Here is a 21,916-nt window from a genome sequence, read left to right as displayed (position 1 = left end):
TTCATAACCACTGGAAATCTGAATGTCTGATCTAATTGTACGGCAAGTTTTATTGAGTTTTGATGAACTTAACCGTTACCTGAGTTAACATTAGTTAACTTAACAGGGTTAATAGCTATTAACCAAAACGCAAAATAAAAATGATGTTTTGTAGCCCTCTGATTTCCTTTGCTTGCTAATGGTAAAAGGTAATTCTTTCAGTCCTACTGTATCTCAAGCTGGGGTGCTGCTGTGAAGTGTAATGACGTATCATTAAAATGGCAGAGCAGTTCCTTTCTATTAATGAACATACTAAACTATGACAAGTACTTCTAAAAATGATTTTGAGCATAGGTTCTCGTTCTCTCTCTCACACACGCTCACTCTCTTTATCTAGTACATACTTATTTAGCTGAGTGATTGTTAAAGTGCTTGGTCTAACACAAATGTTCCTTTCCTCGGGGACTATGAGTTGAATATATTCCAGACCCACTTACTAACTTGCTTAACAGCTCGATGCAACGTAGAAAACGTCAGTACCAACATCCAACACTAATATTTTATTTTAATAATTATCCTGTTGATGTGCAACACCAACTATTAAAGTATAACAAGGAATGGTTTACTGATATCTGCAGGACAAAATTTGTCCCAGTGCATGAAGGAACAAGGATTCCGAAAACACAAATCGCCACTGGAACTAGCTGTTCATCAATAAGAAGCCCCTAATTTTTCCCCTTACTAAACCCATGCTCAACAGGGTTTTAAAAGAGAAAATAAAGGACAAAATTTGCTTTCCTTTAAACGTTGAGAGTCCTTTGGTAGGCAAGAGCGCTCATCAATTACACCTCTGCCATGAAAGCTTTTTTACACCACATCTTCACGCTTTTAGAGTGCACTTCTGAAGTATCAACCCTGACAAAATCTTTACTGCTTGCTATACCTAAAATATAAAAATGAGAATGTGTTTCTTGTTATCTTGCTTCTGTTGGTTCTTCAAGAGTAAGCAGAAAACAGTTGAATTCTCAATATGCTGAGCTGTCTCTCAATATCCTTGAAAAGCACAAAAACTAGTCTTCAGTAGTAAATGAGAAACTCATTAAGACAAATAGACATGATGTATTAACTGTATACATGTATGTGTGTGGAGCATACTATACAGAAGGCATCCAACGACTAAGAACAATATCTATTTCCAGAAGTCAAACGTCACAGCTTAGGTATGTTACTTTTGGATTTACATGAAAATAACCAAGAGACATTCAACACCAATCATTATTAAAAAAACCAGTCTTCCAAAACTCTGGATTGGTTAGGTAGTCATATGGTCATGTAGGTAACTAGCACTACTGGATGGTGCAGATGTGCATCATGAACAGAACCTAATCAGATCACAAATACACTGCTTTCTAGTTCAATCCAAACAGAATACTGTGCATCTTTTATCATCTGAATGCAAGTGTCTACACCAGAAAACTGAGTTAAGGTCAAATTGGGTTTTTAATTAGCTAATCTTGATATACCCATAACTTTTATCCTAGCATGGACACACTGCAATGCCTTTACCTTGATGGAGAGGTACACCCTGACCTGGGCAATCAAGATAAAGCATTGCAATGCATCCACACTCAGGAAATAAAAGTTGTGATTAGAGCAAAGTCAGTCAACACACTCAGCCTAACTTCAACCCATTTTTCTATTGTAGAAAAGCACTAAAAAGACACTGAGCAAAAAGTGAATATCCTCAGAAAAGCTGGTGTTTAAAAAAAATTCTGGCTGGATCCAACCAGACAAAACACAATTTGAGAACAAGCTATTGTGAGTAATTAGCTGAGATATGTTTGTACAGTCCCTTGAAAAAGTAAAGTGCCATGCAGTGGTCTTATTTCATTCACCCTCTCAGTGCCAACAGTTTTCAAACAGCCATGAGAACATCATCAGCTGCTTGCTCTACACAAAAGGAAGGGTTTAAAACTGCACTGATCTACTTAGCCCTGATCTACACTACGAGTTTAGGTCGAATTTAGCAGTGTTAGATCGATTTAACCCTACACCTATCCACAGGATGAAGCCATTTTTGTTGGCTTAAATCTATTTCTGTACTCCTCCCCACTGAGGGGATCAGTGCTGAAATCGACATCGTCAGGTCGAATTTGGGGTAGCGTGGATGCAATTCGACGGTATGGGCCTCCAAGAGCTATCCCAGAGTGCTCCATTGTGACCGCTCTGGACAGCACTTTCAACTCAGATGCACTAGCCAGGTACACAGGAAAAGCACTGGGAACTTTTGAATTTAATTTCCTGTTTGGCCAGCGTGGTGAGCTCATCAGCAGAGGTGACCATGCAGTCCCAGAACTGCAAAAGAGCTCCAGCATGGACCGAACGGGAGGTACTGGATCTGATTGCTGTATGGGGAGATGAATCTGTGCCATCAGAACTCCATTCCAAAAGATGAAATGCCAATATATTTGAAAAAATCTCCAAGGGCACGATGGACAGAGGCTATAACAGGGACCTGCAGCAGTGCAGCTTGAAAATTAAGGAGCTCAGGCAAGCCTACCAAAAAACCGAAGAGGCAAACAGCCGCTCCAGGTCAGAGCCCCAGACTTTTAAAGCGGCTTCTGTGATGAGCTGCATGCAATTCTAGGGGGTGCCCCTACCACTTACCCACTCCACCCCTGTCCGTGGACACCTGCAAGTGGGGAGTCTCACACAACAGGGATGAGGATTTTGCGGACGAGGAAGATGAGGAGGAGGAGAACGCACAAAAGGCAAGCGGAGAAACCGTTCTCCCCAACAGCCAAGAACTGTTTATCACCCTGGAGCCAATACCCTCCCAACCATCCTAAGGTGGGCTCCCGGACCACGAAGCCGAAGAAGGCACCTCTGGTGAGTGTACCCTTTGTAAATATAATACATGGTTTAAAAGTAAGCGTGTTTAATGATTAATTTGCCCTGAAGACTTGGGATGCATTTGCAGGCAGTGCAGCTACTGGAAAAGTCTGTTAACGTGTCTGGGGATGGAGCGGAAATCCTCCAGGGACATTATTAAGGGGACATTCAGAGGTGGCCATTCCAGGTGGGCTGTTTGCCTGTGGCTGAAAAGAAATCATCCCCGCTTTTAGCCACGCGGTTGTGGGGGAATAAGCACAGATAAGAAGGCGAAAAAAACGCACTCATGATGAAATGTTCTCTGAGCTCATGCAGTCCTCCTGCACTGAAAGAGCTCAGCAGAATGCATGGAGACAAACAATGACAGAGTCCCGGAAAGTAGAAAATGAACGCGAGGACAGGAGGGATGCGTGAGAGGAGAGGTTGTGGGAGCAAGAGGAGAGGTGGCAGCAGTGCGATGAGAGAAGGCAGGATGCAATGCTGAGGCTACTGGGGGATCAAACTAATATGCTCCGGCGTCTGGTGGAGCTGCAGGAAAGGCAGAAGGAGCACAGACCCCCGCTGCAGCCCGTGTAACCACCCGCCCTCCTCCGCAAGTTCCATAGCCTCCACACCCAAGAACTTGGGGGTGGGGGGGGTGAGCTCCGGGAACCCAACCACTCTACACCCAAGCAACAGAAGGCTGGCATTCAATAAGTTTTGAAGTGCAGTGTGGCCTTGTCCTTCCATCCTCCTCTCATCCACCACCCCACCCAGTGCTTCCCTCCTCCTCCACCCCTCCCAGGCTACCTTGGCAGTTATCCCCCTATTTGTGTGATGAATTAATAAAGAATGCATGATTTTGAAACAACTATGACTTTATTGCCTCTGCAAGTGGTGATCGATGCGGGGAGGGCGGTTGGCTTACAGGGAAGTAAAGTGAACCAAGGAGGTTTGTTTTCATCACGGAGAAACTAACACAACTGTCACACCGTAGCCTGGCCAATCATGAAACTGTTTTTCAAAGCTTCTCTGATGCACAGCACACCCTGCTGTGCTCTTCTAATCGCCCTGGTGTCTGGCTGTGCGTAATCAGCAGCCGGGCGATTTGCCTCAACCTCTGACCCCGCCATAAACGTCTCCCCCTTGCTCTCACAGAGACTGTGGAGCACACAGCAAGCAGCAATAACAATGGGAATATTGGTTTTGCTGAGGTCTAACCAAGTCAGTAAACTGCGCCAGCACGCTTTTAAACATCCATATGCACATTCTACCACCATCCTGCACTTGCTCAGCCTATAGTTGAACAGCTCCTTACTACTGTCCAGGGTGCCTGTGTATGGCTTCATGAGCCAGGGCATTAAGGGGTAGGCTGGGTCCCCAAGGACAACTATAGGCATTTCAACATCCCCAACAGTTATTTTCTGGTCTGGGAAGTAAGTTCCTTCTTGCAGCTGTTCAAGCAGACCAGAGTTCCTGAAGATGTGAGCGTCATGTACCTTTCCAGGCCAGCCCACGTTGATGTCGGTGAAACGTGCCTTGTGATCCACCAGTGCTTGCAGCATCATTGAAAAGTACCCCTTGCGGTTTATGTACTGGCTGCCAAGGTGGTCCAGTCCCAAGACAGGGATATGCGTTCTGTCTATCTCCCCACCACAGTTAGGGAATCCCATTGTAGCAAATCCATTCACTGTGACCTGCACATTTCCCAGAGTCATTACTCTTGATAGCAGCAGCTCAGTGATTGCGTTGGCTACTTGGATCACAGCAGCCCCAACAGTAGATTTGCCCACTCCAAACTGATTCCCGATTGACCGGTAGCTGTCTGGCATTGCAAGCTTCCAGAGGGCTAACGCCACTCACTTGTGAACTGTGAGGGCTGCTCTCATCTTGGTATTCTTGCACTTCAGGGCAAAAGAAAGCAAGTCACAAAGTCCCATCACCAGTCTGTGCTTGTTTCCCGGGCCCAGAATCAGCGTTCCACGGCATGAGCCTGCCCATTGCCACCACAATGTCCAAACTGCCGGGGCCCGTACTTTGAGATAAGTCTGTGTCCATGTCCTCATCACTCTCGTCACCGCGCTGCCATCACCTCCTCGCCTGCTTTTGCAGGTTCTGATTCTGCACATACTGCAGCATAACGTGCGAGGTGTTTACAATGCTTATAACTGCCGCGGTGATCTGAGCAGGCTCCATGCTTGCCATGGTATGGCGTCTGCAGAAGAGCAGAGTTGCAGCGGAAGTGGAGGCTGACGACGGATGCCAAGAGAATAGATATTTATAGAGAGCGACGAGAGGACCTGTGAGGTGGATTCATGAGAGCAGAGCTGCAGCGGAAGCGGTGGAGGACGACAGTTAGCAGTCCTACTGCACCATCAGCTGAAAGCAATATGGTGTCCACACAGAAAAAAGGCGTGAAACGATTGTGTGCCGTTGCTTTCACAGAGGGAGGGGCGACTGACAACATGTACCCAAAACCACCCGTGACAATGTTTTTTGCCCCATCAGGCATTGGGAGCTTACCCCAGAATTCCAATGGGCGGTGGAGACTGCGGGAACTGTGGGATAGCTATCCACAGCGCAGCGCTCCGTAAGTCGATGCTAGCCACAGTAGTGAGGATGCACTCTGCCAACTTAATGCGCTTAGTGTGGACATATGCAATCGACTGTATAAAATAGATTTCTAAAAATGGACCTATAATATCGACCTAATTTCGTAGTGTAGACATAAGCTTTGAGTTACACAAGAGGAATTTCTCAGGAAAAGCTAGCAATTTGCTATTAAATGCAAAATATGGATATGAATAGAAATAGTTCACTACCTACACTGGCCCCCAAAAATAATTATTTTAATTGACAAGAAAAAGCGATAAGAGGTGAAAATTGAGAGAAATGTTTGATGTTTAAGTCAACATCACTTCAATTTCATCCACCAAGGTGTGCCCTGACAACACATTCCTTGCTCTATCATTGTGCTGAAATGAAACACACACACAAGCTCTCTGTACTTTCACATATAGCATATTAGAAGGTTTCTGTAAACATGATGAGATTTCATGTCTTTTTCCAGTGCTCAATACTGCAGATTGGATACAATGACTATCTTAGGACCTAATGCTGCAAACACTCCCAATGTGTTTAGGAAATGTTAAACCAGTCTGATAACCTATTGCAGATGAGTGGCCAGTGCCAGAGGATTCAGAGAAAGCTACAGGAAACCTCAAAACAGACAATTATGCAATAATTTGCTCACATGGCGAGTTTCTTTCCAGCTGCAGGCACTTAGTTTCAATTTATGCCCTGAAACATGAAGATTTATATTCTTATAAACTTTTAATCTAATATAACAATGGGTGTGTAATTATTATCCACGTAAACGTCTAATCCCTATTTAAATCCTGCTTGCCTTCAATAAAATCTTGTGACAATGAGTTCCACAAGTTAATTATATAGTACTAAAAAAGCATATCCTTCATCAGGGCATAGTGGTTACTAGTCACTGCTGTGAGTTACTACTCCTCAAACTAAGGGCTTCTCTTCACTACCAGGGGGATTGATGCTTCTGTAATCAATGCAGCGGGTATCAACTTAGCGGGCCTAGCGAAGACCCACTAAATCAATGGCAGAGCATCTCCCGTTGACTCAGCACAGTGAAGACACCAGGGTAAGTCGACCTAAGCTATATCAACTCCAGTTACGTTATTCATGTAGCTGGAGCAGCGTAACTTAGGTCGATTTATCCCAGTAGTGAAGACAAGCCCTAAGTGTTTACAGGACTAGGCCCCTAGATTTCTCTCTCTCCAGGGCAGGGAAGGGCACACACTTACTCAAAGTCTGCAGAGCACCGTGTGTGTTTACAGCACTATTTGAATGATGTTAAATAAAATAGTAACTGTGTTTTGGTTGAAATAACTGATGGAGGTATCAACTGAAATCAGTTTTAAGACACCCTGTAGGGGTGATTGGAGACACACAGGGAAAAGGTTCAGGGAGCTGAATGTGTAAGAACGTTGAATGCAGCTTCTCCCCGACGTACACCTGTTTTGAACAGGATGAATTCTGTTTTGGGCCTCTAATTTGTTCTGGCAAGTAGATCTGAGATAGGGATTGTGCGGAAGAGCTCCATTCAGTCAATTATTTACATCCACAGTGATGACCCCTCCCGTGCACTACCACACTTGCAGGAGACCTTACAATATACAATTGCAACGCTACTCATAGGAAAACTTGTGGGTGTTCTCGGGAATGTGCATTTTCTCAATGAAAGACTTGCAAGCGCCTGTTAATGCTCACATCTCTCAATTTTAACCAAAGTTCAAAGAATGTGTTTTAAGGTTCACTATCTCCCGCAAAGGGATGTTCTTAAAATGTCACCACATGCTATGGAGCCTTGTAATCCACTGTTTCTTATTTTTACTTAATACATGGACCCTATAAACACCTTCCTCCAACCTTTTCTCCATACTTCTTCTCTACACACAAATATCACAGCTCTCCCCACTCTGCTAGTCTCTCTCCCCGAGCAACACAACCACAACCTTCAGTAGCACTTCCAGTGGGCATCAGAGGCCACTGCTGATATCAGAATTATTTATTATAAATTGTTTTTTGCCTTTTATATGCATCACCATCTGCACACATACATGATTCACCCTTTCTCTATGTACACCACACTTGAATCACAGGCTTTAATTCTTTTCCTTCCTGTAGCAGCTGGCATATTCTTACAACAAACCAATCTCTGGTAAAAAAAACTTTCCGTTAGCCAGAGTGACTCACTTACCTTGTCTCTGGATTGTAGCCCAATATGTAGAAAAATGAATCCACTCGGGCTTTAAACTCTCTAGCAGCAAATATGTCAGAGAAATGGGAGATATTACACTTCCCTCTGAAAGGAAGAGAACAAATGGTATTAGAATCCTATGCTGGACAACATTCATTTAGATAAGCACCACTCCACTTTGGAAATCAGTCAAGGGATGCATTGTGCTCTGGAGATGCCCAAACTTCATAATAATGCAAGATCCAACCCTACTATCAGTGACTTTCAGGCAAATTCTCCCATTAACTTCAATGAGAAACATTCATTAATCTTATTCAGTCAGGGCCCCTCCAGGGCAGTCACAAATGAAAAGGCTATACCTTTAAACACAAAACCTGCCCCAAACTGCAATGTTTAAAACGTTGAACATCCCTGCTCCAGCCCCTGGTTTTAATCTCTCTTTTTTCTTTTTAATAACTAACTCTTTAAAGTTGATGTACAAAATTTTGCTATTCATTAACTAAGAGGAGTGATTTTTTTTTTTTAATGGGTGAGTAAAATGACAGTCTTAATCACCACCCTCATGAGACTGGGGAGTACATCTGGTGTTTCATCTAATAAATTTTCAAGACAACCTCGTAAGTATGCTTTGACAATTTTTCAGATCAAAAACAAATTAATTGGCTAAGTATTTTTAGCAAGATGGCACTGTAAACAATACAAAACAATACAAGTTGCAACAATACAATCACTTGATCATCAGGAATAACACCTCACAAAGGTTTTGTTCCATCTGGCCGCAGAGGCCTCTAGACTGGCCTCAGCACTCATCTTTTGTTCTCATTAAGGATAGCCACAAAGGGAATTAAGCTGTAAAATGTTTCATTCTCCACTGTCTTGCTCTGGGGCTTGTTGAAGTATTTAGTGTACAGAAGCTGCTTTAAACATTCTGTAAAACACTGCACAGCAATTTACAGCAGTGAAGTAAATCAGACAGCTCAGAAGAGGGCATCAGAGGGAAATGGCTGATCAACTAGAGAGACTTACACTTATTACAGGTTTGTGGGTAGATATTTGCAGTTGTATTTTACCTGCAAGTGGAGACTACCGAGACTAGTGAACCACAAGACTACCTTTCTTTTCAGCAGTGTAAATGTCTTTAACATTAAAAGAACAGAAACAAACATTTCCTTCCATTTGTGAATCACTGACCATTCATTCCTCTAGATGGACCATCACTAGTAACAATAATACTCTGCATTTAATTTCATCCAAGGATCTCAAAGCTCTTCACAAACATTAACTAAGCCTCATAAAAGCTCTGAGGTTGGCAAGTGCTATTTTACCTACAGGATTCTGGGCTCTTTTGCCACTTTTGGTCTCTGTAGAGACAGTAGCAATGTTTTACACTTGAAAGGCTGCAGTGATCAGCACACTAATTGGTTTCCTTCTGCAACCCTTTCATGGGCAAAGCTCTTCTGAAAGTTCCATCAACCAAATGTGGCTAAGAATGGCAATTTTTTTCTTCATCAAGCTCTTTACTCACATAGGCTACTGCAAACACAAAAACCACTAGGGGACCAGTCCTGCAATTTTACTCACATGAATATTCTCTGAGAAGTTAACAGGCCTACTCATGTGAGGAGGAGTTACATAATCAGACCCTAGGATTGCCTAATTCTTAGCTTCTGCAGCCAGGGGCAAAACAAACATTTATTTCTTGGTCAGCTATCGTCAGACTGCAGTGCAATGTTAAAATCCTCTGCAGTTTAAATCAAACATGTAGCCTTCTTGAAGCATTGACAATCCTGCTCACTGCTCATTTTATCTAAATTTCTTGAAAGGAGAGATAGGGAATTAAAAATTGGTGGCATTTGTTTTTATCTTTCACAGGAAATTTTGATCAGATAACTTTAAGGCAGATCAAATTTTTCTAAACTTTCCTTTGAATAACGCCCCAAGACAATTCACCTGGTACAGTAAATAATAAATAAAATCAAGAATATGCACTTATCCAGACACATAAAAGCAATACAATATTTTGATCATGGAATTTTATGCAGGTAATAAATACTTAGTATTGCTACTGAAGTGAAAGACAATTGTGTTTATTATACACTTACATAGTGTTCTGTAAGCACTTTCCAATTAAAGTTTTCTACTGATCAGAGCAGTGGACTGGGAGTTGGGATACTTGGTTATATTTCCTACTCTGTCATCAGCTTTCTGTGTAGTCATGGACAGACATCTGCATGGAGGGCACGGTAATGTTCTAATTTATTAAATTAAATTTAAAATTAATCTTTTTTCTGGACTTGCCAATGCATCTAGTCTTCTCTATTTTGTCATTTCTTGGTCAGATCTTCAGGGAAGTGACACTCCTTATATTTGTGTCTTGTAGGCAGCTGTGAAAATTACTGGCACATAATAAATGCTACTAGCTAGAGGAGACTGAGTGGAAAGGATGCACTCAGTTCTTTGCTACGCAAACAAATGTGTGTCTGAGTGTCAACGTTTAGAAATAAGGAAAGGAGTACTTGTGGCACCTTAGAGACTAACAAATTTATTCGAGCATAAGCTTTTGTGAGCTACAGCTCACTTCGTCGGATGCATTCAGTGGCTCACGAAAGCTTATGCTCAAATAAATTTGTTAGTCTCTAAGGTGCCACAAGTCCTCCTTTTCTTTTTGCGGATATAGACCAACGTGGCTGCTACTCTGAAACTTAACATTTAGAAATGTAACTAGAAGCTCTGCTTCATTTTTCAAAAGGGGTAGTTTTAGAATACAACTGATAAACATTCATACAAGGACTGCCACAAATGGAAGAGGTAAGCCATAATGAAAATAAAACCATAAACCAACAGGAAGTGTAGTCTTAAGAGTCATTTAAAATATTTTCATGGTGAGTATTTTCTGAATCCGACTTATGGTATATCAGTCTTTTGTCTCAAATTAATCTATGAACTTTGTGTGTTTCATGTTGCCTCCAATTTGTTCTGGGTTTTATTTTATTTATTTTTAAATAAAGGGGGAAGAGAATGAGAACACAGAAGAGTCTACAATACTCCCAGGGAAAATTCCATACACATGTTTCAGTTTCTCAATGTCAAAGATGACAATTAAATTTACAAGCCTGGTTTCAACAATCCAGCCAGCCTCACATTCGTTAGCTATTCTCTTCAAGTATATCAATTTAATATGGGAGAGCTACCTTCCTTGAGACATAAAAACCACTTTGGAGTTTCAGGAAGATTACAGCACACCACTGGAATTTTCTTAGTTTATCTAAAATCCTGTAATAAGTCAAATAAAAGATTTTTTTCACCTCCCCTACGGCACAAGTTGCAGCTAATTTGCCTTGAAGTAAAGGGCTTCAGAGAAGTGGCTTTGAACAAAGAAAACGTCTCCAGATGGTTTCACTGAAACACCATCTGAGCATTATTATCAGGGAGATTATTCAGTTCACATTTTGACAATATCCATGCACTCTTCAGCCAGCTGAAAACTCAAAGGATGCCAGTAAAAATAATGCCTTAGTATTTCTATCAGAAAACATTTGTAAGTAATGGTGTCTCCCCCTTTGCATGGTCAAAGGTTAGCCACTTAAGTTAAAAACTAACTGGGCAAAGAGAGCAGCAACCCCTGGGGAAGGGCAGATAACTGAGAACAATACAGGGGTCCGTTACCGCCTCTGTTTATACAGCTAGCTTTTAATGGAGCTCTCAACTGAGCTACAATGATTTCTGCCTCAGAGCAAAAGTCTTTAATGCAATTTATCAGGGCTGCACTAACAGTCATTTTGCAAAGGGAGGTTATTGTTAATGGTGAAATGAAACAGAGAGGAAGGGAGGGTACCATTTCTACAATAACTAGCAATAATCTAAATTTGCAATGATGGGAAACAATATCTTCTGAACACCATAGACGAGCTGAGATTAAAATGAGATTTTAGAATCACAGCTTCTTTTCAAATTAGAACAGATAACACAAGTTAATTATTGCATGTGGTGAGAAGGAGCCTGAGCAATATGCTAATGTTCCCCAAACAGAAAAGGACAAAAGACAGCTCTCCTCCTCTATTCGAAGATTTTCCATGCTATTTTTTCTTCCCTGCCAAGCCTGCTGTGGGATGCTGCACCAGGTCCTCTGTCACTTACCTAAGGGCAGCAGCATGATAAGTGTCAACATAATCTGAAATGAAGAGCTCTCTATTCTTGATCACTGGATCTGTAATAACAAGTTCTCGTCCAGAGTCTGTGAAAAGAGAAAAAGACATTAGCTGCAGAGTCCCAAAGCATCCACCTCTGTGGTTTCACAGGCACTTTGTAGGTTGAAGCCTGAGGTTAATACTTTCTTGAATACACACAGTCATTGAGATGTTAAGATTACACCAACATTGAAAATATAATTTTAAAATAGGGTTTTCTGTGGCACCCACTAAAATAATATTGAGCAGCTCATAAATATGAACGGATCCGTGCTCCCCATTTGGTATGGAAATACTATTAGCCCAATTTTATACAAGGGCTGCTGACAGGAGCTTTCCCTTTGTACCCCTTAAGAAGTGTGCAGGAAGGGAACAGCTCTTTTGGGCACAGCAGGAGAAAGTGCCTTGTCTAAAGAGCTCTACAGAGCAAGCACTTTCTTCTGTAACCCTCACACCCCCACCCCACCCCCCGCTCTGTCTGTTAGACAGTCTGTTCTATACAGTTTTACATGCCGGAGTTTTCTAAAATTTTATACATCATCATTTTGATCAATATCTGTGCACTGGAAGTCAGTGGTGTCATTTTGGCTGTGAAGAACATTTGTTTTCATGTTTTAAAATAGGTAGTTAAAATCCAAAATGCAAACCTTGACTATGGAGTCATCAATGATGCTTTTAATAATCCCTACTTAAGAACATAAAAATAGTTTTTATACGCACAGATTATGCTACTTAATAGAAGGCACAAAGCTATGAAAAATGTGGGCTTTGGCCTTGTGCCCATATTTCCAGGGTTAAACATTTAAACTGAACCAGTGAGAGTGAATCATTAGACTCATGCAGATTTTACTACAGCACATGCAAAAACGACCCTCCTAACATCACCATTAAAGAGAAAATATACATAGATTTATTCCACTGTATGCCAATCTATTTGGATACTTAAATATGAGTGGCAGTGTTCCATTTTTAAAGCATGACTTTTTTTGTTGATTTTTTTTTTTTTTTTTTTTGAGATCACAATTCACCTCCAAAGGTTTTACGCATTTTTGAGGCTGCCCCAAGGAAATTTCCAGCCAGGAAGAGTGGAATCAAGTTTTATGGCTCTCTTGAAGCCCAGGCAAAAATGATCCTGGAAGATTTAAGAATTCCTGTCTCTGCCACTATTATGAAGATCAACAGTTAATTATTTTGCAGCTGGGATGGGACATCAGAGGATGGATCACTCGACAATTGCCCTGTTCTGTTCATTCCCTCTGAAGCATCTGGCACTGGCCGCTGTCGGAAGACAGGACACTAGGTGAGATGGACCATTGGTCTGACCCAGTATGGCCATTCCTATTTAGTCCAAAAAATGGTGGGTGGAAGAGAGGGGAAAGAATCAGTTAGCAGTGCTTCCAATGAAACACTAACTGTTGTACTATGTGACAGCGAGTACTAATACACATTAGGATAAGGCTAAATAATCATGCCTCGGCAAGAACTTAGATCTAATACGTATGTCAGAGGCATCCAAGAGTAAAAGGGGCTACATGATTTATCCTTAACGCAACTTGATCTCATAAATGTTAATTATTTGTATAGTCCAAAAAAACCTCAAGGGATGCCAATAACTTTACCCATCTGCTGTCTCCAAGTACAACATTAAATACATACAGTACATACATACAGTAAATCATCATAACTGAGATGCAGCAGATAATAGCTATGGTTAGGGCCCATATGCTGCTAAAATGAACCCGGGCATAGATATTAAAGGACCTCATCATCTGCATTCTAATGTCTGGCTCACACTGACAATTCTTATCTCACATCCCTATGCAAAAACATTTATCTGGTTTTCCAGAGACTGGTAAGCACCCCTAGACCCCAGTAAATGACCACGTAAAAGCAAGTTAAGATTGACCCTACAGAGGATGACTCACCATTCTCGTTGTGTCGGTCCTGAACCAAATGCTGATAGACTGAATCTGGGACTTCAGACTGGCGATAGTACCATTTGACATTCATAAGGAGATGGTCCCGTTTGCTCTGAAAGAGAAGGTCTAAGGCATTACTGAAAAGGAATTGAGATAATGGCTGCCACACACATCTTCCAAAGCATAGAACTTAAGTACCACTGAACAAAATCTGAGGTCATGAGAATCAAAAGTAGAAAAATATTCACATAACGTAACAAACCCCAAGGGCAGTGGTACTTGTAGCACAGGAGGCCTTCATCCTTAATAAGACTAAAGAGAACAAGTGACATCCATTTCCATGCAACGTTAGGTGCACTAGCTTGACCAGCCAACACCAAACCTGGAAGTGGGGAGTCAGCAGCATCCTTAGGCTCTCACTGCACTCAAGCAATCTTCTTACCCATCAACTTCCAACAAATCCAAAGTAATGTTAGCCAGATACAGAGGAGCTACAATCAACTCCTTCCTGGCAGCAAAAAGAACAGAAACCCAATGGGGCTATTTTTAGACAGCAGACTTCCCACAAGCCTTCCCAGTGAGACATTGCTTTGACCATCATGTTTATGAATCTAACCGACAGTTACCAACTTCTCAACCAGAAGTTAAAATGTAAATCCCTCTCACCAAGAGAATAATTGTAGATAAAGAAAATTATGACATGTATAGAATCTTTGCTTCAATGTGTCTCTGAATCCCTCAATAGCCAATTCTTGCTGCTACTCCAGAACACTTAGGAAAACAGAGGAAGGCCTAAAGGGAAATTAACATTCCTTCAGAATGAGGCAACTGCAAGCACAGAATGTTTATTTTTTACATTGCAATTTTCCTACCAGTTATAAGACCGCCCTCAAAATATTTACATTTAGATTAAAAATATTTATGGGTTGTTTAGTCAGAAAGTTCTTGCTGTCCCTCCAGTCCCCTTTAGCCTGTTATAACAATGTATTATTCTTATTTAATCAAAAACACGCAGAACTTGCAATTAAACACTGTTCTTTAAGCCTCTGGTTAAAAAAACACATGTAATACCATAGAAGAGCCAGCTAGTGGCAGCATTGTGTCAAAAAAAGATCTACAAACACTATTACTACCAATGTGCTGTATACTTTGACTTGAAAACAGTTCAGAAAAACAAACGGCAATGAAAATGTGTCCAAGCTTCAGAGAAGAACCTACACTTCGTTGAAGATTTAGAGAAATAACGTCAAAGATAAATGACTTGCCTGATGTACCAGGTTCACTGGCTAATATCACTATCCCCGAAAGTACCTTAAGTCGGCCCACCCTTTTTAAATCTCCAAGACATTTCATAGACAGGAAGGGTAACTGTGGGTCTAAAGGTTTTGTTCTTCTCTTAATGAAAGTGTATAAATTCTCTTAATGATAATGAGTTACATGCAAGCACTGGGGGAAAGAAAGCTTACCAGCAGTAACTGCAGTTCTTTGAAAGAGCTGTCTCTGCATATTCCCAGTTGGGGAAATGTGCTCTCTCTCTATGCACTGCAAATCTTTAGAAACTCTAGGAAAGCAAAAAGAAAAGGAGCACTCCTTTTCTTTTTGCGGATACAGGCTACTCTGAAATCTAGGAAAGCAGTGCTTCCTGTGTCCTCACCACCACTCCTCACAACTCCGAAAGCTCAGCGTGGAGGTCACAAGAGGCCACACGGTCTCTAACCACCTCAGTTCCTTCCACTAAACGCCGATGTCCTTCAGAGAGTAGAACTCCAAGGATAAGAGGGAAGATGCAGGGGAGCATGAAAATGCAGAAGCAATGCTCTCAAAGAACAAAACTACAATTTCTTTGAGGTGACCTCTCCATGTTCCCATTTGTAGGGTCTAGCGAGCGTGACACCTCCCAAGGAGGCGGCATAAGGGTTTTTAATTAAAGAAAGATTACAAAACTGCTCTCCCAAACCAAACCACTACAGATGCCCAGTCAAGAGAATAGTGCCGAGTAAACATGAGAGAAGAGCTTCAGGTAGAAGGCTGACAGATTTCTACCATGATAATGTTATGAAGGCAGGCTCTCAATACCATCTTGGCCCTGGCAGAGTGAGCTCTAACAACCTGAGATACTGACACCATAGAAAATGCATAATGTTTCAATGCATCACCTAATCTGGTTAGGTATAAACTGATTGTGGAAGCAAAAACTGATTTCCCAAATACCTTAGGACAATCCAAAATCAAAACTCAAAGTCCTCTGAATATCTAGGATAGGTAGGCTAGTTTCCCACTGGTAAGAAGGCAGTTTGGGGAGATTAGTGGTCCACTTTGAGTGGAACACTAGATGCTACTTTAGGTAAAAAATTTGGATGGAACAAAGGAGAACTTTTTCCTCTGCGGAAGACCACGAATGTGGCTGCAGAGGAAGAGAACAGCCCCCAAAGCCTGCAACTCATTTTTCTTGCAGATCTAACTGATTTAAAATGCTGTTGTGAGAGAGGCAGAAGACAGAGCATTCAAAAGGTGCCTCCATTAACTGTGTCTCAGCCCCAATGAGATCTCACATGCGACAGGTTCTCGGACCGGTGGAGATAGTAAACACTGCTTTGAGGGATCCTGCAACAGTCGGATGGCTGACAATTTTACAGTTGTCATTTGATGGTAGTGCAGGTAAGTGCTCTTTGATTGAGGACAAGGCCAGCCTGAGACAAGATATCTTGGGAGTAACATGTAGTTCAAAATCAATTAAACAAGAGCAGAAAATGGAGACAGGCTATTTGCTGCCCCCAGAGAAAACTGTTTCCATCTGGGGGAAACAACACTTCAGCATGAAAGCTTTTCTTGGGTTGCAGCAAGACAATCCATGCTCTTGCAGAACATACTAGATCATAAATAGTCAGTGTCTCAGGAGCCAAGCCATGAGGTGAAAAGACTGCAGATTGAGGAGTAGAATGGGTTAGAACGGAGACTCTCTAGTGATGGTACTCATGAGTGCCAGGAGTTCCAAGTATTACTCTCATCCAGCCCAACCTGGATTGACAAGAATGAATGAGGCACCTTGTCCTGCCTAATCACCAAAGTAAGTAATGAAATCAGTGGGAAAGTATTTATCAGATCTATGCTCTAGTCCAACAGAAGCAAATTTGTCATCAGGTTTCTCTCCATCTTTCCTCTGGAGCAAAACAGAAGACACTGTAGTTCTGCTTCCTTCAGAGAGATCTACGGAAAGACATCCTCATCTCCTGGACAAGATGATCCAACTGCTTCACAGACAGCTCTGCTCATGTAGTCTGCAACTTAACTTGCCCAAGGACCTGCTTTCTTTGCCAGCAAGGCAGAAGAGCCACAGGATGAGTCCAATGAGTCAGACAAGTGTCAGAGGACCATCTCCTCCCAACACAATGAATATCAGAGAACCCCCAACCCCCGTTTGTTAAGAGAGTACTGCTGTTGTGTCATCCATCATCATTTGAACTATGTGGTCTCTGAATAAAGATAAAGCAGATATGAAAGCCTGTCATAGGGCCCACAGCTCTAGAACTTGATAGGGAATTTGGCTTCTTATGGATTCCAGCCACCACGTTTTCACTTGTGAGTGAGTACCCAACCTAGAATGGAGACATCTAGGATGGTTTCTGATGGAGAAGACTCCTGTCAGTACACTGTCCTTTAGTCCCGAACAAAGACAACAGTGAAGGTGCCTTCATGTCTTCTATGTTCAGAGCACAATTTACTGCCAGCCCATGAGATCCAAAAAAATTCACTTGGCAAGTGTTGAAAAAGCCTTCAGCGGAAGAACTCAGATGCAAAGGTATAAAGATTTTCTTCTAGCTATCTATGACTTAAGTAGTGACGCAGGGATTCCCGCTAAGTCTTGACAAGTGCAAGCATAAATCAGCTAATTGTCCAAGTATGCATACACACATATTCCCTGATGCCCGAGGAATGCTGCCACTATGGCAAAACCCTTCGTGAACACTGCCTAGAAGCTACAATTCCCTTTGTCACAACAGCTACCCAGGTAAGCCTCTAATGCCACCCCTGGATGGTGCAGAAGCCAATCCTGACAGCACCTGGGACAGGGAGTCCAAATCAGGAGTTACGTCCTCCAGATCCGAAGGAGAACCACCACTGGATCATGCCAGCACAAAACTGGAACTTAGTGAATGACAGAAGTGAGTCAGCCTGGAGAGGGCCATACCATCACCAGAGATGGAGAGCTTGACAAAGTTCTAAGGACATCTAAACAAATACTTTGCTTCAGTTTTTAATGAGACTAAGGGGCAGTGGCAGGATGGCTAATGACAACAAGGATATGGAGAAAGAAATTACCACATTCGAGGTGAAAGTCAAACTCAAAAAGCTTAATGGGACTAAACTGGGGTGCCTGGATAATCTCTATACAAGAATATTAAAGGAACTGGCACATGAAATTGCAAGACCAATAGCAAGAATTTTTAATGAATCTGTAAACTTGGGGATCGTACCCTATGACTGGAGAATTGCTAATATAGTTTTAAGAAAGGGAAAAAAATGACCCAGGAAACTACAGGCCTGTTCATTTGACCTCAGTTGTATGCTAGGTCTTGGAACAAATTTTGAAAGAGAAAGTAGTGAAGGACAGAGGTGAATGGTAACTGGGATAAAATACAACTTGGTTTTACAAAAGGTAGATCGTGCCACACCAGCCTGAAATCCTTTTTTGAGAATTTTTCTAGACAAAGGAAATACATAGATACATAGATATTAAGGTCAGAAGGGACCATTATGATCGTCTAGTCTGACCTCCTGCACAATGCAGGCCACAGAATCTCACCCACCCACTCCTGCAATAAACCTCTCACCTATGTCTGAGCTTATTGAAGTCCTCAAATCATGGTTTAAAGACTTCAAGGAGCAGAGAATCCTCCAGCAAGTGACCCGTGCCCCATGCTACAGAGGAAGCCAAAAAAACCTCCAGGGCTTCTTCCAGTCTGCCCTGGAGGAAAATTCCTTCCCAACCCCAAATATGGCAATCAGCTGAACCCTGAGCATATGGGCAAGATTCACCAGCCAGAAATGCAGAAGATCTAATTTACCTGGATTTCAGCAAGGCATTTGATACAGTTCCCACATTGGAAAGTATTAGTTAAATCGGAGAAGATGGGGATTAATAGGAGAACTGAAAGGTGGATAAGAAATTTGTTAATAAAGGGGCAACTACAGTAAGTCATACTGAAAAAAGAACGGTCAGGCTGGAGGAAGGTTACTAGTGGAGTGCCTCAGATTAGTCTTGTGAACAATTTTATTTAACAGTTGTATTACTGACCTCAGCACAAAAAGTGAGAGTGCACTAATAAAATTTGCAAATGACATTGGTAAATAGCCAATACCGAGGCAGACCGGAATATCATACAAGAAGATCTGGATGACTTTGTAAACTAGAGTAATAGAAATGGGATGAAATTTAATACTGCAAAGTCATGCATTTAGGATTAACAACAAGAATTTCTGTTCTAAGCTGGGGACACATCAGTTGGAAGTGACAGAGGAGGAGAAAGATCTGGCTGTATTCATTGGTCACAGGATAATTATGAGCTGTCAATGTGATGCAGCTGTGAAAACGGCTAATGCAGTCCTAGGACGCATCAGGCAAGGTATGTCCAGTAGAGACAGGGAAGTGTTAGTACCATTACACAAGGTACTAGTGAGATTTCATCTGGAATAATGTGCGCAATTCTGATCTCCCATGTTCATGAAAGATTCATTCAAACTGGTACAGGTGCAGAGAAGGACTACTGGGAGGCTCCAAGGAATGGAAAACCTACCTTATGAGAGGAGACTCAAAGAGCTTGGCTTCTTTAGCCTAACCAAAAGAAGGCTGAGGGGAGATAGGATTGCTCTCTATAAATACATCACAGGGTTTCTAACCATCAGGGGAGTGAAGTTCTGGAACAGCCTTCCAAGGGGAGCAGTGGGGGAAAAAAAGCCTAACTGGCTTTTGAAACAGAGTTTGGTAAGTTTATGGAGGGGATGATGGGATGCCTACAATGGCATGTGGTCCATCGGCAACTGCCAGGAACACAAATCCTCAACTGCTGGAGACAGGAGACTAGATGGGGAGGGCTCAGTTACTATAGAGAATTCTTTCCCAGGTATCTGCCTGGCGGGTCTTACCCACATGGTGAGAGTCCACCTAATCACCATATTTGGAGTCGGGAAAGAATTTTGCCATGGATCAGATTGGGAGAGACCCCTCCCCCACCTCAGAGGGAAGGAGGGCTCCTTCCTCTGCAGCATGGGGCACAGATCACTTGCAGGTTGAAACTAGTGTAAATGGTGGATTCTATGTAACTTGAAGTCTTTAAACCATGGTTTGAAGACTTCAGTAACTCAGCCAGAGGTTAGGTGTCTATTGCAGGAGTGGGTGAGGTTCTGTGGCATGCAATATGCAGGAAGTCAGACTAGATGATCACAAAGCTCCATTCTGACCTTAAAGTCTATGAGTCTGGTATTACAGGAAGAGCTGGAAGCAAGTGTGGCACCAAGTAAGCGAGAACCAAGACCTCTGATCTGCCCATCCATGCCAGGTAGCCACAGCAACATTTATCCTTCCTCCTCTCTGACAACACCAAGTCCCCCAGTGCAAGGAACCAACCAAACTCAGCATCCTCTTACCCTTATGCTTGAGGGACAGAAAAGCAGAACTGAGTACTCGAATGCTGAGTATCAACAAGATGCTAGATCCAAGGAGAGTTTGACACCAATTAGCTGAAGGCTTCCCATGTACAGACGGACTGTGGCCCCAAGGAAATCATACCAGCTAATTCCTATCTGGAAAGTGGCACCATCTAAGTTTCTGGCACCTCAGCATCACCAGATTGACAGGAGCCTGGTTCCCATTCCAGGGCACTTCCATTCTGGAAGTGGCAGTGCGTTTTTCTTTTAACTGGTACCCAAGGTAGGTGGTAGTTCTGGCACCGATGACTTCTGCTCTCTATCCCCTCACTTCCCAGACAGGAACAGGACCCCAAACAAAGGATGGATCTGGGGACTTCCTGGCTCATAGGCCTCCCTCAAGAGGAAGGCTTGGAGTCAAGGGTGCTTGTACTTTTGTGCCGAAACTGGACCACCAGGCTGAACCACCACTAACGAATAGCTTTCCCCAAGGCACAGGAGACAGCCGTATGTGCATCCAGGGAGATGGAGGGGCATGAAATATGCAATTTAAACCTGGTATTTGTTATCTTTTGGATGGGATGGGATGGGATGTCCAAAACAAAAAACGAGAGGCGGACTAGGAATGTGAACTGTGACTACCTACAATTACTCTTCTAAAATGTAGCTAAACTATTAAGAGTTTGAACTGTAACAGGAAATCAACAGGAGAGTTTTGGGCAAAAAACCCTACACCACACACACACAGTTTTCCAGGCAACGGCAAAGCCCGCCATGGAAAGGAAGAAGATAAAGTAGTGGAGGGTATGGCCTCATATAACCTCAGCTCTGACCATTCAGTGCCATGATTGCTGCAATCCCGAAGGGCACTGCTTTCCTGGGAAACTGACGCTTAGCAGCACTGCAGGAGGAGGCATCCCACAAGTGGCGATATGGAGAGGCCACATTTTTTTTTTTTTAATATAATTTCTTAAAAGTCCACTATACTCTATCAAGTTAAAGACAGACTTGTGGCTAAAGGAGAGAACTAGGAGATTTGGTCTCCTTTCCAGTTTGTGCAATGGACCGCCTGTACAACCATGGGCAGATCACTTAACATCTCTCTGTCCCTCAATTCTCTGATCCATAAAATAGAGTCGATAGTACTTCCTTCTCTAGCAAGGGTGTTGAGGGTTAATGCATTAATATCTATAAAGAACCCCAACATCCATGCATGCAGCATTGGACACGGGTCACTTGCCGGTTTAAACGAGCGTCAATGATGTAGTCTCTGTAATGCTAAATCTTTACATCATGATGTGAGGACGTCAGTAACTCAGCCAGAGGTTACAGGTCTATTACAGAAGTGGATGGGTGAGGTTCTGTGGCCTGCAATGTGCAGGAGGACAGACTAGATAATTATAATGGCCCCTTCTGGCCTTAAAGTCTATGAGAGGGTGCTATTAGAAGGTCAAAGTACCATATAAATATACCTTATTTTAAGGCACGTTGCTCTTTGTCTGTTATTTTGGTAGGAAAAAAACAGTTATTTT

At 42.4% G+C, this 21,916-nt stretch overlaps 1 protein-coding gene across 5 annotated transcripts in view; it reads right to left on the bottom strand.

Annotated features, from left to right (window-relative positions):
* Positions 1-21,916, bottom strand: part of RERE (arginine-glutamic acid dipeptide repeats) — a 406,322-nt gene that overhangs the window by 171,104 nt on the left and 213,302 nt on the right. For all 5 annotated transcript variants that reach the window (XM_077837606.1, XM_077837604.1, XM_077837607.1 and 2 more), the window contains exons 4-6: positions 13,746-13,851; positions 11,771-11,867; positions 7,634-7,738 (exon numbers count right to left, since the gene is read on the bottom strand). In XM_077837606.1, coding sequence (XP_077693732.1) covers positions 7,634-7,738; positions 11,771-11,867; positions 13,746-13,851 — 308 coding nt within the window. The remainder of the gene's footprint in view (positions 1-7,633; positions 7,739-11,770; positions 11,868-13,745; positions 13,852-21,916) is intronic.

The sequence above is a fragment of the Eretmochelys imbricata genome, chromosome 18 (genome assembly GCF_965152235.1).
Source record: "Eretmochelys imbricata isolate rEreImb1 chromosome 18, rEreImb1.hap1, whole genome shotgun sequence".
Taxonomy (NCBI): domain Eukaryota; kingdom Metazoa; phylum Chordata; order Testudines; family Cheloniidae; genus Eretmochelys; species Eretmochelys imbricata.
This window is presented reverse-complemented; position numbering and strand designations above follow the sequence as displayed.